The sequence below is a fragment of the Oncorhynchus mykiss genome, chromosome 21, assembly GCF_057628025.1.
Source record: "Oncorhynchus mykiss isolate SJ-2025 chromosome 21, ASM5762802v1, whole genome shotgun sequence".
NCBI classification, from domain to species: Eukaryota; Metazoa; Chordata; class Actinopteri; order Salmoniformes; family Salmonidae; genus Oncorhynchus; species Oncorhynchus mykiss.
In genome coordinates this window covers 12,066,179-12,084,337 of record NC_143042.1, presented here as the reverse complement: position 1 = coordinate 12,084,337, position 18,159 = coordinate 12,066,179, and the positions used below count along the sequence as shown (strand labels likewise).

Below are 18,159 nucleotides of genomic sequence, written 5' to 3'. Positions count from 1 at the left end.
GACTGTCTCTGTGTCTGATATGAGCTCCATTCTCCTCAGCCTGACTGTGTCTGATATGAGCTCCATTCTCCTCAGCCTGACTGTCTCTGTGTCTGACATGAGCTCCATTCTCCTCAGCCTGACTGTCTCTGTGTCTGATATGAGCTCCATTCTCCTCAGCCTGACTGTCTTTGTGTCTGATATGAGCTCCATTCTCCTCAGCCTGACTGTCTCTGTCTGATATGAGCTCCATTCTCCTCAGCCTGACTGTCTCAGTGTCTGATATGAGCTCCATTCCCATCAGCCTGACTGTCTCTGTGTCTGATATGAGCTCCATTCCCATCAGCCTGACTGTTTCTGTGTCTGATATGACCTCCATTCCCATCAGCCTGACTGTTTCTGTGTTTGATATGAGCTCCATTCCCATCAGCCTGACTGTTTCTGTGTCTGATATGAACTCCATTCTCCTCAGCCTGACTGTCTCTGTGTCTGATATGAGCTCCATTCCCATCAGCCTGACTGTCTCTGTGTCTGATATGAGCTCCATTCCCATCTGCCTGACTGTCTCTGTGTCTGATATGTTCTCCATTCCCATCTGCCTGACTGTCTCTGTGTCTGATATGAGCTCCATTCCCATCAGCCTGACTGTCTCTGTGTCTGATATGTTCTCCATTCCCATCAGCCTGACTGTTTCTGTGTCTGATATGTTCTCCATTCCCATCAGCCTGACTGTCTCTGTGTCTGATATGACCTCCATTCCCATCAGCCTGACTGTTTCTGTGTCTGATATGTTCTCCATTCCCATCAGCCTGACTGTCTCTGTGTCTGATATGACCTCCATTCCCCTCCACCTTACAATGCTGCTATACCCCTGTCTACTACTCAACACATAAATCTCACCCAGATGAGGGAGAGATAGAGATAATGAGAGAGAGAGAAGACAGAGTGGGAGACAGATGAGAGAGAGAGTGGGAGACAGATGAGAGAGAGACAGATGAGAGAGAGAGAGACACATGAGAGAGAGAGAGAGAGAGAGAGAGAGAGAGAGAGAGAGAGAGAGAGACGAGAGAGAGAGAGAGAGAGAGAGAGAGTGTGAGAGGGGCTTCAGGGTTGGAGAGATAGAGGATTCTGCTTCAGACTCCCGCGCTATCAATGCCGGAGATCACTCAAAAGCACATTGCTGAATGGAGAAAAATGAGAGAGAGATTTTTCAGGATGCAACAACATCCTATTCCTCACCTCATGGTCATAGGCTGTATCTCTTCTGCAACACTATATTACTGCATAGCGTCTTCTTTCCACATCAGTCTCCTTACTCTTCCTCTCTTAGTCAAACCATCTGAATGACACTCTCTCTCCTTCCGCCCTGCTGCCTGTTTGTGCGTCAGTGTGTGTATGTGTGTGTTTGTGTCTGTGTGTGTAGTGTCCATTCTGTGGTGGTGCATAGCTCCCTACTCCCAGTGGGGGATAAAGAGGTCTCTGTTAACCATCCTACCCACTCCCCCAGTCCCTCTACAGGGGCTAAAAGTAGCACCATCTCCACACAGGTCAGGTAACAGAACACGGTTATAAAGACACTGTACACATCTACAAGTGTCAGACAAGGACCCCAAATAAACCACTGTCCTCAGTGACTGATGGCTATTCATATATAATGGTATACGGCAACATCCATCCTTTCAGCCCTCGGATCAAAACACTGAAGATATTGCAAACCGCCATCAGACGATGAATAGATACTAATGATTTGGACCCAAAAAGGAATTCAAAGGTTTTACGGGAGAGAGAGTTGAGAGACTTTGAAAAGGGGAGAGAGAGCGAGAGAAGAGAGACACTTACCGTCCTCTTTGCATTCTTCTGGTGGCTTCGCCTTCTTCGCCAGCCGCGGGTCCAGCCACGACGTCGTCTTGGTGTTGTGGCTTGACGAGAGAGAAAAGGAGAGACAGTGACAGGAATAGAGAGAGAGCCAGGGAGGGAGGAGATTCTCAATTCAGCATCATTTAAGAGAAAAAGAGATGTTCCCCTGTGTGCCCACCCTCTAAACTGTCTGGCGAGAAGAAAAACCCCTTTAGGTTAACAAAATGGCAATCGATACTTTTAATTTGCACACTGTTTCTCATTAGTGCCGGGAAGGATGGAGGGATGGAAGGATGGAGGGATGGAGGGATGGAAGGATGGAGGGATGGAGGGATGGAGGGATGGAAGGATGGAGGGATGGAGGGATGGAGGGATGGAAGGATGGAGGGATGGAGGGATGGAGGGATGGAGGGATGGGGGGATGGAGGGATGGAGGGATGGAGGGATGGAGGGATGGAAGGATGGAGGGATGGGGGGATGGAGGGATGGAGGGATGGAGGGATGGAAGGATGGAGGGATGGAGGGAGAAGGGGAGAGGTGTGAGTGATAGAGCTGAACAGCTGTGGGCTTGGCAGGATCAACACTGGACTGTGATCAGATGAGAGGCGGTGCCAAGGAAACTTCAATGGATCTCTTTATCGCATCTGAGGACATAATGCCCTCCCTTGAAGAGATGACAGGACAAGTGGGGGAAGGGAGGGAGGGAAACGTGGCTGCAGGAAAGCGGGACAAGCTGCCGAAAAAATGATCCCGAATCCACCTTTGGGAGGGGACACTGAGCACTACTTGAAAATCTCGGGTGATGAAATGCCCCTTCCTCTCTCTCTCGTAGCACTATCTCTTCACGCACCTCTCCCTTTCCTTCTCTCTCTCTCTCCCTCATTTTCCCTTTTGATTCTGCCTTTCAATCTCTTCCCACCCCTCTCTTTTTCCCACTTTCCCTTCCTCCTTCTCCCTCTCTTTCTATCTCTCCCTGTCTTCCCCTGTATCTCTCTCTCTCTCTCTCTCTCTCTGAGGATTCTGGATAAACAAATTGATGGAATCTGGAGACAAATCAAAGGGAGCCATCCCGTTGGCATCTGGTACCGCCTTGGCACCGCATCATTTACTTTTCCCAAAACGTACAGCTACAAATTCGGCGGCTAAACGCGTTAGCACACAACGTTCCAGATTGATTCATCTAGATGTAGGAACACTCAGGGCCTGGGTGGACGAGACATAGAGACCTAGTCTAGTCTGTAGTGGGTGGAATTAACAGTCTGCCTCTGTGGAGGAGAGGATACACAAGAAGTATGTGACAGGCTGACTGGCTGGCAGACCGGCTGACCGACTGGCTAACTGACCGGCTGACTGACTGGCAGACAACTACATTAAAACTAACCCTGCTGGATGTTTTCTCTGCTACTCTATTATACGACACAATGAAAGGCAGTCCTCTGGGAATCGGATGATGTTTCTGTCACATAAATTAAAATGATTGTTAATTTCCTAAAGGATTCTGTAATAACCTGCCTATTGACTGATGGACACACACAGACAGGCACATACACACTCACACAGTCAGAAGACGTTTAAATATGAATCAAATGTAAGAGAAAGACAACTTACCTCTACAATTATATTGTAGCAGTAAAAATCTAACAGGTCCAATGAAGATCTGTTGTAAAATAGCTCCAATACAGCTGGCCACACGGAACAATAGAATTCATTACCGTGGGAGTGAGTGTTCTTGTGTGTGTGTGTGCGTGTGTGTGTGTGTGTGTGTGTGTGTGTGTGCATGTGAAAGCTGCTTAAAATACTTGGGCAACTTTTACCTTCTATTCTCCCTGGCGAAACATTGCATGGACAAGAACGTCTAAATCTCATGACAACAACAGTCAACTATTTGGCTGCTGTTGGCTGTCTGTTTGTGTGTGTGCTTGCGTGTGCGTGTGTGTGCATTGGGATAATTTGACGCCGTTCTCTCCAGCGCAGACACTTACTCGATAAAGTACACCTCTCCCTTCTCTGTGTAGGCCATCTCCCAGTTCTCTGGCAGGGGGCCAAGCTCACTCTCATTCTCATCTGGCTTGGGGGGCGACTTGGCTAGCTCGCCCCCCTCCTCCTGGGGGACCTCATTGTTAGGGGTGGTGGGGGTCTCGGTGGGGGGACAGGTCTGGGTGGGGACGTCCCCCGAGGAGACATCTGTACTCTTGTCTTCATGTTCACTGGACTCTGAGAAGGAGAAGTGAATGACAGGTGAGTCAGAGCTGACATTACTACTAGAGGAACAGGGGAGGGAAGAGAGGAGGAGGGAAGAGGAGAGGGCAGAGAGGAGGAGGGATGGGGAAAGTTGAGAGGGGAGGAGGGAAGGGGAGAGTTGAGAGGGGAGGAGGGAAAGGTAGAAGTGAGAGAGGAGGAGGGAAAGGTAGAGGGGAGAGGGGAGGGGGGAACAGGAGAGGGGAGAGATGAGGAGTGAAGGGGAGAGGGGAGGGGAGAGGGAGAGTGAAGGGGAGAGGGAGAGGGGAGGAGAGAAGGGGTGAGGGGAGAGTGGAGGAGGGAAGGGTAGAGGGGAGAGGGAGAGCGGAGGAGGGAAGGTGAGAAGGGAGAGGGAGAGCGGAGGAGGGAAGGTGAGAAGGGAGAGAGGAGGAGGGAAGGGGAGAGTTGAGAGGGGAGGAGGGAAAGGGGAGGGGAGAGGAGGGAAGGGTAGAGGGGAGGGAGGAGGAGGGAAAGGTAGAAGGGAGAGAGGAGGAGGGAGAGGGGGCAGCGTGATTGAGTGCCAAGGAAAAAGAGATGGAACGAGATAAAAAGAAAGATAGAGAGGATTTCAAATAGGGAGAGGGTGGCAATTACACACGGACAGAAATAGAGAGATAGACAGACAGATAAAGAGAGTGAGCAAGAGAGAGTAAGGATACCGAGCAGAGAGAGATGGAGAGTGATTGAAAGAGAGAGGGAAATAGACAGAGAGAGCAGAGTGAGAGAGGTGGCAGGCAGAGGGGATTGAGAGAAAGTGGAGCTGATGATGTGTCCTAGTTTGAGTTGTGGCGCTTGGTTGGGCCGTCCCAGAGGACAGCCACAGCAGCAGGCAGAGGTAGGGAGGGAGAGCTCATCTATGGAGCTATCTGCTCAACTCATACTGCCTGCTCTATCGATCTCTCTCTCTCTCTCTCTTTCACTCTCTCCCTTTCCCCCAACCTGTATATGCACTGTCCATACACTCAGTAACAGAAAACTACAGTGCAGCTCTAGGCTGAATACTCGACATCGAATCTTTCTCAGCTTTGTTCACATAGCCCAATGAATAGCAGAGCTACTGTGAGAAAGTACAGCAACATGAAACTACTCCAGTCCTGTAGCTCAAGTGCAGTTATATGAGTTACCTGACCAGATCAATAGACTACTCCAGTCCTATAGGTCAACGGCATTTACAGTGCCTTGCAAAAGTATTGACGTTTTCGTATTTTGGTGTATTACAATCTGTAATTTAAATTGATTTTTATTTGGATTTCATGTAATGGACATACACAAAATAGTCCAAATTGTTTCAAAAAATGCAAAAATAAAAAAAACTGAAAAGTTGTATTCCCCCCCTTTCCTATGAAGCCCCTAATTAAGACCTGGTTCAACCAATTACCTTCAGAAGTCACATAATTAGTTAAATAAAGTCCACCTGTGTGCATTCTAAGTGTCACATGATCTGTCACATGATCTCAGTATATATACACACCTATTCTGAAAGGCCCCAGAGTCTGGGGGTACCACCAAGCAAGCAGCACCATAAAGACCAAGGAGCTCTCCAAACAAGTCAGGGACAAAGTTGTGGAGAAGTACAGATCAGGGTTAGGTTATAAAAAAGATCAGAAACTTTGAACATCCCACGAGCGCCATTAAATCTATTATTAAAAAATGTAAAGAACATCGCACTACAACAAATCTGCCAAGAGAGGGCCGCCCACCAAAGCTCATGGACCAGGCAAGGAGGGCATTAATCAGAGAGGCAAACAAAGAGACCAAAGATAACCCTGAAGGAGCTGCAAAGTATCTGTCCATAGGACCACTTTAAGCCGTACACTCCACAGAGCTGGGCTTTACGGAATAGTGGCCAGAAAAAAAGCCATTGTTTAAAGAAAAAAATAAGCGAACACATTTGGTGATCGCCAAAAGGCATGTGGGAGACTCCCCAAACATATGGAAGAAGATACTCTGGTCAGATTAGACAAACTTTGCTTTTTGGCCATCAAGAAAAACGCTATGCCTGGCGCAAACCCAACATCGCTCATCACCGCGAGAACACCATGTTTTTCATCGGCAGGGAAACTGGTCGGAATTGAAGGAATGATGGATGGCGCTAAATACAGGGACATTCTTGAGGGAAATCTGTTTCAGTCTTCCAGAGATTTGAGATTGGGACGGAGGTTCACCTTCCAGCAGGACAATGGCCCTAAGCATACTGCTAAAGCAACACTCAAGTGGATTAAGGGGAAACATTTAAATGTCTTGGAATGGCCTAGTCAAAGCTCAGACCTCAATCCAATTGAGAATATGTGGTATGACTTAAAGATTGCTCTACACCAGCAGAACCCATCCAACTTAAAGGAGCTGGAGCAGTTTTGCCTTTAAGAATGGGCAAAAATCCCAGTGGCTAGATGTGCCAAGCTTATAGAGACATACCCCAAAAGACTTGCAGCTGTAATTGCTGCATAAGGTGGCTCTACAAAGTATTGACTTTCTGGGGGGTGAATAGTTATGCACGCTCAAGTTCTGTGTTTTTCTGTCTTATTTCTTTCACAAAAAATATTTAGCATCTTCAAAGTGGTAGGCATGTTGTGTGAATCAAATGATACAAGCCCCGCCAAAAATCTATTTTAACTGCAGGTTGTGTAATGCAACAAAATAGGAACAATGCCAAGGGGGTTGAATACTTTCGCAAGCCACTGTATATGGGTTACCTGACCAGAACATACAGTATAATGAATCAATGATCAATAATAATGGATTGCATGTATAATGTAAAGCCATTTTCGAAAGGTCTCAAAAAGTTTTACTAAATAACTACCGCAACAGTGTCATTTATTTTTACATTAAGAAATGTCAAGTCAAAATGAATGATACTATTTTGTTTCATGGCTTTACATAGGGTTTCTCCGTTTTTATATTAAGTTAGACAGCCAGCATCTTTGCTCCTAGTTGAGAGTAATGACTGTGATGTGGCTTGCATTGATCCAGTAAATCTGCTTAGTGGAACCCCACGCTTGATTTGATCACAGCCTCCAGGCGATGTTTCTCTGTGTCGGTGCGGGGGGGTGGAATCTAGCCTCTGGCTATGTGACGTAGACTAAGTGTACTGTGATCTGATCTAATGACTGGGAGATGGGATGAGATGGGATACAGTGTAAAGCTGTTGTCTCTGAACACTATCAGTTCTGCTACATAGGATGCTTGCGGGATGTAATCATGCTATTTACAGGCACTAGAACTCTCCAGTTTTTCATTTAGACTATCTATGATGATGATGCTGATGATCTGAGCTCCCTGGGAAGAGCTCCCTGTAGGCAGTTATTGTATGGGCCTGACTGAGAGCCGGTTGCTATGATGTAACCTAGACGATAGACTGCTGCTATGTTGTCTGATCAGATCCCAGGGATCGGTGCTATCTCATTTCGGCTGTGAACTTGTTGTCATGACGAGGATCTATTGTTGCACATCAACACTATGTCTGCGTTGGAACCTAACCTGGGGTGATGCCATTGCCGTTGCCATTGACAACGGGCCTCTCCTCTTCCTCATCCTCGGGTGGCTCGATGCCGGCCTTCTCCATGTTGCTGACCGACTTGTTCCGTTTCCTCTTCCCCTTGGAGCTGGGTCGGGCGCCCGGCAGGAGCTGATCTGTTACATTTAGCAGCAGAGGGCTGGGCTCGCACGGGGGCTTGGGGGTACCGTAATAGTTCTCTAGAGAAGGAAGGAAGGAAAACTTCACATTAATGATCATTTTATATACTTAGTCAGTCATACACACATCATGTTATACTTAGGTGCTGGTGGGTGAGGTTAAAGAATCAAAATGGCCAATGTGACAGACTGACGTTTGAACTTAGGTCTCTCCATGAGACAGTGTTAGCCCCATGAGACTGTGTTAGTCCCCCATGAGACAGTGTTAACCCCCCATGAGACAGTGTTAAACCCCATGAGACGGTTTTAGTCCCCCATGAGACAGTGTTAACCCCCCATGAGACAGTGTTAAACCCCATGAGACAGTGTTAGCTCCCATGAGAATGTGCTCTCCACTGGGATTCTCTGCCTCTAACACTCGCTCTTCCATGCCGCCCCTAGAAGGGGTGTATCACTTGAGTGGGTTGAGTCACTGACGTGATCTTCCTGTCTGGGTTGGCGCCACCCCCCCGGCGGAGATCTTTGTGGGCTATACTCGTTGTGTGGGGGCTATGCTTTGGCAAAGTGGGTGGGGTTATATCCTGCCTGTTTGGCCCTGTCCGGGGGTATCATCGGATGGGGCCACAGTGTCTCCTGACCCCTCCTGTCTCAGCCTACAGTATTTATGCTGCAGTAGTTAATGTATTGGGGGGCTAGGGTCAGTCTGTTACATCTAGAGCACATATGTCAGAGTCAAGGCCCGCGGGCCACATCCGGCCCGCAAGAAGGTTTTTTACGGCCCCTGGGATGATCTTGATTTATTATTAGAACCGGCCCGCAGCAAGCCGGCAGCCCGCAGATCTTTTACACGCACCAATACTACATTTCCCACAATGCAAAGGTGACGCACCGAGCAGTAGGCTGCTTCATTTCAATATTTATTGGCACAGCAGTCGTCAGCATCACAGTAAAATTAACTTTCAGATACCCATCAAAAATGGCAAAACGGAAGGTGGATACTGAGAACCGGGGGTTTCAAACAAGGTGGGAGTCGGAGTATATGTTCACGAAGGTAGCTGGAAAACCTGTGTGTCTTCTGTGTGGAGAAAGTGTGGCGGTACTGAAAGAGTATAATCTGAGACGACATTATGAAACGAAACACGCGGACAAAAACAAGAATATGGACATGGAACAAAGGCTACAAAAGGCCAGTTTTATTTTGGCAGAAGAGATCGCTAAATCAGCCCGGCCATTTACGGAGGGGGATTTCATCAAAAACTGCATGATTAAAGTTTGTGACGAAGTTTGCCCAGAAAAAAGGCAACTCTTTTTAAATGTGAGTCTGAGCAGAAACACCATTGCCGAGAGAGTAGACCAGTTGTCCATCAATCTAAAAGAGCAGCTTGTGAAAAAGGGAAAAGATTTTATTGCATATTCCTTGGCTGTGGATGAGAGCACCGACATTTCTGACATTGCCCAGTTGTCAATTTTCATCCGCGGAGTGGACTCCAACCTAAGCGTGACAGAGGAGTTTTTGGCTTTACGTCCTATGCATGGCACAACTACGGGGCATGATTTGTATGAAGAGGTGTCAAGATGTGTAAATGAGATGGAGCTGCCTTGGGAAAAACTCGTGGGTTTGACAACCGACGGAGCACCTGCGATGTGTGGACACAGGAGCGGACTGGTGGCGAAGATACGGGAAAAGATGCAAGAGGAAAACGCGACAGGTGAGCTGACAGCTTATCATTGTATCATACACCAGGAAGCGTTGTGCGGTAAAGCCTTGAAAATGGAGCATGTAATGAGCATCATCACGCGCACAGTTAACTTTATCAGAGCCAAAGGTTTGAATCACCGCCAGTTCAAGGCATTTCTGACGGAGTTAGAAACGGAGCATGGTGATTTGCCTTATCACACAGAGGTGCGATGGCTAAGCCAGGGAAAGGTGCTTCAAAGATGTTTCGAGCTTCGTGAGGAGATTTGTCTGTTCTTGGACAGCAAAGGGAAAGACACAACACAACTCCGAGACGAAATGTTTCTGTGTGAAATGGCTTTTCTGTGTGACATTACGAGTCATCTGAATGCAATAAACTTGCAGCTGCAGGGTCGGGATCGTGTCATCTCTGATATGTACAGTACAGTGAAGGCATTTAAAACCAAACTGACTCTGTGGGAGACGCAGATGCGGAAAGAAAATTTGAGCCACTTTCCCAGCTGCCAGACCATGAAAGAGAAGCTCTCTACCAGTGCGTTCCCGAGCACACAGTTGGCTGATAAAATAGGTATGCTTGCCGCTGACTTTCGACGCCGATTTGCTGACTTTGAAGCACAAAAAAGCAGGTTGGAACTGCTCGGTAACCCATTTGCTGTTGACGTGGAAAGCTCACCACCAAACCTCCAAATGGAGTTGATTGACCTCCAATGCAATGATGCACTGAGGGCAAAATATGCGGCAGTGGGTGCTGCGGAGTTCGCCCGTTTCCTCCCCGGCACAATGCCCCAGCTGCGCATCCAGGCTGCTCAAACGTTGTCTATGTTTGGCAGCACATACCTGTGTGAACAACTGTTTTCTTTGATGAACCTGAACAAAACATCACACAGAAGTCGACTTACTGCTGAACACCTCCACTCAATTCTGAGGATTTCTTCAGCTCAGAGCCTTACCCCGAACATTGATGAACTTGTGGAAAAGATGGGACACCACCAAGTATCACCCTCAACCTCAAACAAGTGAACATTACTGTGCAATCACATATTTAGAGTTTTTACTCAGTTCAAGTTTAAAAGTTAAAATTTAATATTTGTTTTCACTGCATGTTACTTCTCCTTAAACAAAGTGTTGTTTTTGATTAATAGATTTTTGCACTTTATTTTTTTGTATTTCAATCCAATTATATTTTAAAAATATTTCAGTTGAGTGGATGATAGAAAATTGCTATTATTGTTTTTTCTTTGAAGTAAATTTAGCCCACTTTTGCTAAAATAGAAAATATAGTCTACTGATGGTGCCTTGAATACCGGTTTCTTTCATTTAATGTTCATGTTATGGGGATATTTATATAAAGGAAATTTGTCTTTTGTGTCTGTTGAAAATTAAAGATTACTGACAGAGCCATAAGAAAATATTGCTTTATTTATCTGATCATATTGTAATATATTTGTTAGGTTTTCAGTAGGTTCAATTAGGTTCACTAGACTATATGCGTCATTTAAAATTTTTTCAATGAACATTCGAACAGTCCGGCCCTCGTCTTGTAGCTGATTTTTTTATTTGGCCCTCCGTCCATTTGACTTTGACACCCCTGATCTAGAGTATTTCTCCTGTCCTATCCGGTGTCCTGTGTGAATTTAAGTATGCTCTCTCTCTCTCTCTCGCTCTCTCCCTCTCTCTCTCTCTCTCTCTCCCACTCTGTCTTCCTCCTGAGGTGCTGCACCCTCGACAACTACTGTGATTATTATTATTTGACCATGCTGGTCATTTATGAACATTTGAACATCTTGGCCATGTTCTGTTATAATCTCCACCCGGCACAGCCAGAAGAGAACTGAACACCCCTCATAGCCTGGTTCCTCTCTAGGTTTCTTCCTAGGTTTTGGCCTTTCTAGGGAGTTTTTCCTAGTCACTGTGCTTCTACACCTGCATTGCTTGCTGTTTGGGGTTTGGGTTTCTGTACAGCACTTAGAGATATCAGCTGATGCAAGAAGGGCTATATAAATACATTTGATTTGATTTGTTAGCCCCCCATGAGAAAGTGTTAGCCCCCATGACAAAGTGTTAGCCCCCCATGACAAAGTGTTAGCCCCCCATGAGAATGTGTTAGCCCCAAGAGACTGTGTTAGTGCCCCAAGAGACTGTGTTAGTGCCCCAAGAGACTGTGTTAGTGCCCCATGAGACTGTGTTAGTGCCCCATGAGACTGTGTTAGTCCCCCATGAGACTGTGTTAGCCCCCATGAGACTGTGTTCGTCCCCCATGAGGCTGTGTTAGCCCCATGAGACTGTGTTAGCCCCATGAGACTGTGTTAGCCCCATGAGACTGTGTTAGCCCCCCACATGAGACTGTGTTAGCCCCATGAGACAGTATTAACCCCCGATTAGACAGTGTTAGTCCCCCATGAGACTGTGTTAGTCCCCCATGAGACTGTGTTAGCCCCCATGAGACTGTGTTAGCCCCATGAGACTGTGTTAGCCCCCCATGAGAATGTGTTAGCCCCCCATGAGACTGTGTTAGTTCCCCAAGAGACTGTGTTAGCCCCCCATGAGAATGTGTTAGCACCCCATGAGAACGTGTTAGCCCCCCATGAGAATGTGTTAGCCCCCCCATGAGACTGTGTTAGCCCCCATTAGACTGTGTTAGTCCCCTATGAGACTGTGTTAGCCCCATGAGACCGTTAGCCCCCCACGAGACCGTGTTAGCCCCACGAGACTGTGTTAGCCCCACGAGACTGTGTTAGCCCCATGTGACTGTGTTAGCCCCATGTGACTGTGTTAGCCCCATGTGACTGTGTTAGCCCCATGTGACTGTGTTAGCCCCATGTGACTGTGTTAGCCCCATGAGACTGTGTTAGCCCCCCATGAGACTGTGTTAGCCCCCCATGAGACTGTGTTAGCCCCCCATTAGACTGTGTTAGCCCCCCATGAGACTGTGTTAGCCCCATGTGACTGTGTTAGCCCCATGTGACTGTGTTAGCCCCATGAGACTGTGTTAGCCCCCCATGAGACTGTGTTAGCCCCCCATGAGACTGTGTTAGCCCCCCATTAGACTGTGTTAGCCCCCCATGAGACTGTGTTAGCCCCATGTGACTGTGTTAGCCCCATGGGACTGTGTTAGCCCCCCATGAGACTGTGTTAGCCCCCCATGAGACTGTGTTAGCCCTCCATGGGACTGTGTTAGCCCCCCATGAGACTGTGTTAGCCCCCCATGAGACTGTGTTAGCCCCCCATGAGACTGTGTTAGCCCCCCATGAGACTGTGTTAGCCCCCCATGAGACTGTGCTAGGCTCCCATGAGACTGTGCTAGCCCCCCATGAGACTGTGTTAGCCCCCCATGAGACTGTGTTAGCCCCATGTGACTGTGTTAGCCCCATGAGACTGTGTTAGCCCCATGAGACTGTGTTAGCCACATGAGACTGTGTTAGCCCCATGAGACTGTGTTAGCCCCATGAGACTGTGTTAGCCTCATGGGACTGTGTTAGCCCCATGGGACTGTGTTAACCTCATGAGACTGTGGTAGTCCGCTGATCTAAAGCCTAGACTATTACTCCTATAGTGCATCCACTTTAATAGCTACAATGCTCAGATTGAAAATTATCTGAGGATGTTTCACCTCAAATTGAAATCTCAACATTATTAAACATGTAATATGAGTAATTTAGAGCATTTTTGCCATCTTTTCATAATAGTTATCTGTACCAAAGGACAGAGACACATTCAGGAGTTGAACCTCAAGTCACATGGGTGAGCAGTGAGCACTGCCACTGTACAAACCTGCTTAATATGCAACACGCCTGAGTTTTGGACACATTTTGTTTGCCTTTGATGATACGTTTATAAAAAGATTTGCTTGGATGTTTTTCTCCCCTTGTTTCAAGTTAATATTCAAGCGCCAAAGTAGGGATCACAGTAGACAACACAGGCACAAACGGAACATTAAATGAAACTGTCTATTTAAAGGGAAATATATTCTAAAATGAAATACCGAAAGAGAGTGAGAAGGTCATGCGGGAAGATGATGTCATTATTACATAACCCAATGGGACCAGGAGCAGGAAGTGGAAGGTCAGGTGACGTCCTGGGAGTTAAAGTTCAAATAGTTCTTAAAAGTTCACTTGTAAGTTTCAAGGCACGTCAAAGGGGAGGCACTCAAACACAGTCACACACTCCACAACACATATACCTACAAACACACCCACCCACATGACTTCATATTGGTAACTAAAGCCTGACACTGTCTGGCCCACACCCCAGGCATTTTCACTAACATCACTGTTAGCCCTTTTGTGTCTGCTGGCACATCAGTGTTATCCACCAATCAATCAATCACTAAACCATGCACAGATTCCTAGTGATTGAGTGTGTGCGTGTGTTGTAAATAAATAAATAAAGAAGAAGCCTGTCTCTCTCTGGGCTCTGGCCTCTGTGCTCTGTGTGGTCTCCCCGTCTGTCTCCCCATGGCGGAGTCTCCAGGTCCCAGCATGCAGAGTGTTTCTGGGTTCGTTCTGAACGTGCTCCCCTGGGCTCCTCCTCGCTGATGCTTTCACACATCTCCCACTCTGATCCTCCAGCCCCTGAGCCTGCTAGCAGAAGACTGTCTGCTAAGATCTCCTCCACACACACAGGCATGCACACATGCAAACATCCCTTGCTACAGCTTTAGCCCAGAGATACCTGGCAAAGTCCTGAGACAGCGGATGTCCTTGTTAAGCTGATGTGAGATCTGATGAAGTGTTTGAGCTCTACTCTCTGTAAACAAGGTGTGAAATGGACTGGGGGAGATATGATGTTGCCACGGCAAAGGAACCTAGTTTCCTCGAGAGCAGGCTTCAAGGCACTGCCTCTCCAATGGAGATTAGGTTCTGTAGCTAGAGAGGGTTTCTATGAGAGTGAGATTATCCTGCACCTTTCAGTGGTGCTTCAGTACTTCTGGAGGAGAACCCAGACACCCAAAGATATTTTGAAAATCCAATGAGATTATTATAATCCTGTGGATTAAGTATTAAAATGACGAACCCCAATGCTGCAGACAGTTGTAGGACCATGGAGAAAATAGTAGCTGGAAAGTCCTATGTCGGTTTGTATCCCAGATATTTGCTGTGGTTACAAAAAGGCCCTGTGCATTTTTGTTCGCATTTCTGAGGACACCGTGAGTGACTCAAATTAAAATGAGAGAACATTGCTGTAAAAAAAAGCTAATCGAACGGAAAGGCTTAAAACCACAGACTATTTTACCCTGCTGCTGCCTAAAATCTAAAAGCAATTTCAGTCAGACTTTCCGGGAAATCAAATCTAAAATGCACAAAAACAGAATGCCGCATTCTTCAAACATTCCTAGACAAACTGAAGACAACCTCCAGTAGTATGCTACAACGCTAAATTAGTTGCCTACCTAACTATTAGCTAAATGAAAGCCAAGAGACACACTGACCCACCCTCTGACCTTCCCAAGCAAGGCTTTTGTAATGATGAAAATCCAACACTGTGGATAACATTAACCTGGCAGTGTAGGACCTGACAGCCAGATTGTATCAGCTTGAGATGACTTTTCTCTGCCTTCCTCACACAAAAGAAAACAGTGATCTCTCCATCTCTTTAAGGGCTTTATTGGCATGGGAAACATATGTTTACATTTCCAAAGCAGGGAAAATAGATTTATAAACAAACAATAAAAAGATTAACAGCACACTTTCAAAATAATAAAGACATTTCAAATGTCATATTATGTGCAAATAGTTAAAGTACAAAAGGGAAAATAAATAAAACATAAATATGGGTTGTATTTACAATGGTGGATGTTCTTCACTGGTTGCCCTTTTCTTGTGGCAACAGGTCACACATCTTGCTGCTGTGATGGCACACTGTGGTATTTCACACTATAGATATGGGAGTTTATCAAAATTGGGTTTGCTTTTCCAATTCTTTGTGGGTCTGTGTAATCTGAGGGAAATGTATGGTCATACATTTGGCAGGTCAGTTTCCACCTCATTTTGTGGGCAGTGTGCACACAGTCTGTCTTCTCTTGAGAGGCAGGTCTGCCTACGGCGGCCTTTCTCAATAGCAAGGCTATGCTCACTGAGTCTGTACATAGTCAAAGCTTTCCTTAATTTTGGGTCAGTCAGTGGTCAGATATACTGCCACTGTTTACTGCCAAATAGCTAGTTCTAGTTTGTTCTTTCCAATGTGTCAAGTAATTCTATTTTTGTTTTCTCATGATTTTGTTGCTGTCCTGGGGCTCTGAGGGGTCTGTTTGTGTTTGTGAACTGTGTTTGTCTCTCTCTCTCTCTGCCTCTCTCCTTCTCTAATTGAGCATTACATATTAAAAAGGTAAATGATGGTGGCACAGCAGTGCAGCCACCGAGAAGAGAAGAAGGGTTCTCCCTACGGAAGACGACATCCTCGGAAAAGTGATACGCGGCCTCAATCGGAGAGAGATTCTAACATCGCTCCTGGCAACCAACCGTTAAATTGACCATCTGCAATTTATTTTTCTGTCATGACATGCGCGAGGCTGAGCGGGAGGACTCGGCGAGGGAACAGACATGGAGTTAATGCATTATCTGTCTGTGTGGTGGAGTCCCCTGTATCTGACAGAGTGGAGAGCCAGTAGTTTAGTACACCCAGCACAGAGCCACACAGACCAGCGCAGATGGAGAGAAACTGGAGTGAGTTGTGTTTCTTCTGGAGCCATTAGGGCTCAGAGGAGAGCCAGCATGGAGGAGATAGCGGAGTGGAGAGGTGTAGTGCTGTTGTGGGGTGTGTGTGCGAGAGTGTGTTTTCTCCACTCTGATTAAAACAGCTTTTCTGTAATCTATGTTATGATGTCACAGTGATGTGTGAGAGCTTTCTAAATGCACACAACTCATTCTTCTCTGTCAGAGAGTGGAAGGATGGTGGATAAACAAGCAGCTACATAATACAATTATTCCAACAAGCAATTGAACAAAATCAGGAAAGACCCCCCCCCCCCCAAAAAAAAAACATGATACACCCCCACAAAAGTGAAAAGCTTGCTTTTACCTTCATAAGTTCCGCTCTCTAGTAAGGCTCCACTTTTCTCCAATTCCATAAACCGATCAACAGTCACAAAGTTGTAGTCCACCCCCGGGACCTCTCCTTCCTTGGGCTGCCTGGTTGTGCCTATCAGAGAGGAGAGGGGAAGAGCACAGTTACACAGTTACAATCAGGGAACTTACTAAGAAACTGTGTACACCTGCATACAGGAGAGAGGAGCAGGGTAAGCATTATGGCCCTTACTGTAAACTGTGTGTATCATAGAAATAGAATGAAAGAATTGTAATTCTATGGTGTGTACATCATGACAGTACATTAAAGGGCTGGGCTACAATCACCTATCCGGAACCGTTTTACTGCCGATGCGGAGCCCCACCGGGCCTTCACGACTGGACTACCAACGTTATCTGCCCGAGGGAGTTATCCAACTGGCCCCTCCGTCGCGATGTTACCTGAACGCCCATCTGCGGCCCCCTAATCATTAGCTGTCTTAACGGCTGCTATCTGAATAGGTCTATCGGACAATTTTTCTTGGGTCACTACAACTATATCTATTTTGCCAATTGGATCCCCTCTACCACACGGAACCCCACTAATCTACCAACGGAAATGCACGAGGTGGCTAAAAACAGACATCCATCCTATGCTCGCTTGCTATAATTTGCAAATAAATTAATAAAAAATCCTACAATGTGATTTTCTGGATTTTTTTCCCTCATTTTGTCTGTCATAGTTGAAGTGTACCTATTATGAAAATTACAGGCCTCTCATCTTTTTAAGTGGGAGAACTTGCACAATTGGTGGCTGACTAAATGCTTTTTTGCCACACTGTATCTCTCTCTGGCCACCCCCAAAACCAATTCTTCCTTTGGCCGCCTCTCCTTCCAGTTCTCTGCTACCAATAACTGGAATGAACTACAAAAATCTCTGAAACTGGAGACTCATATCTCCCTCACTAGCTTTAAGCACCAGCTATCAGAGCAGCTCACAGATTACTGCACCTGTACATAGCCCATCTATAATTTAGCCCAAACAACTACCTCTCCCCCTACTGTATTTATGTATTTATTTTGCTCCTTTGCACCCCATTATTTCTATCTCTACTTTGCACATGCTTCCACTGCAAATCTACCATTCCAGTGTTTTACTTGCTATATTGTATTTACTTCGCCACCATGGCCTTTTTTTGGCCTTTACCTCCCTTATCTCACCTCACTTGCTCACATTGTATATAGACTTATTTTTCTACTGTATTATTTACTGTTTTATTCCATGTGTAACTCTGTGTCGAACTGCTTTGCTTTATCTTGGCCAGGTCGCAATTGTAAATGAGAACCTGTTCTCAACTTGCCTACCTGGTTAAATAAAGGTGAAATAAATAAAATAAAATAAAGGGATACTTTGGGATTTTGGTTAATGAGTCAGATGAAGTCATGGATACCATTTTTATGTCAATGTGTCCATTATGAAGGAAGTTAGTGGTAGTTTTGCGAGCCAATGCTAGTTAGCTAAATAAAACTCCCTTTCACGTCCTTCATAAGGGACACAGAGACATACAAATGGAATGAAGTAGATAAAGGGCTTCATTGCCAAAATTCCGAAGTATCCCTTCAACAAAAGGATCCTACTTTGAAAACCTCAGCGTCTCATAAAGAATAAGAACAGAACGGCCCGATTAAGGACAAGCTGACCCTGAATCAGTTATATTCATGCATTCTGAGCGGGTTGCACATTTGAATTCAACT

The 18,159-nt window shown here is 46.1% G+C and overlaps 1 protein-coding gene across 14 annotated transcripts in view; it reads right to left on the bottom strand.

Annotated features, from left to right (window-relative positions):
• LOC110499983 (membrane-associated guanylate kinase, WW and PDZ domain-containing protein 2) overlaps positions 1-18,159 on the bottom strand; it is a 285,735-nt gene that overhangs the window by 70,082 nt on the left and 197,494 nt on the right. For all 14 annotated transcript variants that reach the window (XM_090213774.1, XM_036957236.2, XM_036957235.2 and 11 more), the window contains 4 exons: positions 16,421-16,540; positions 7,552-7,767; positions 3,819-4,050; positions 1,819-1,898 (listed from right to left, as the gene is read on the bottom strand). In XM_090213774.1, the coding sequence (XP_090069900.1) occupies positions 1,819-1,898; positions 3,819-4,050; positions 7,552-7,767; positions 16,421-16,540 (648 nt within the window). The remainder of the gene's footprint in view (positions 1-1,818; positions 1,899-3,818; positions 4,051-7,551; positions 7,768-16,420; positions 16,541-18,159) is intronic.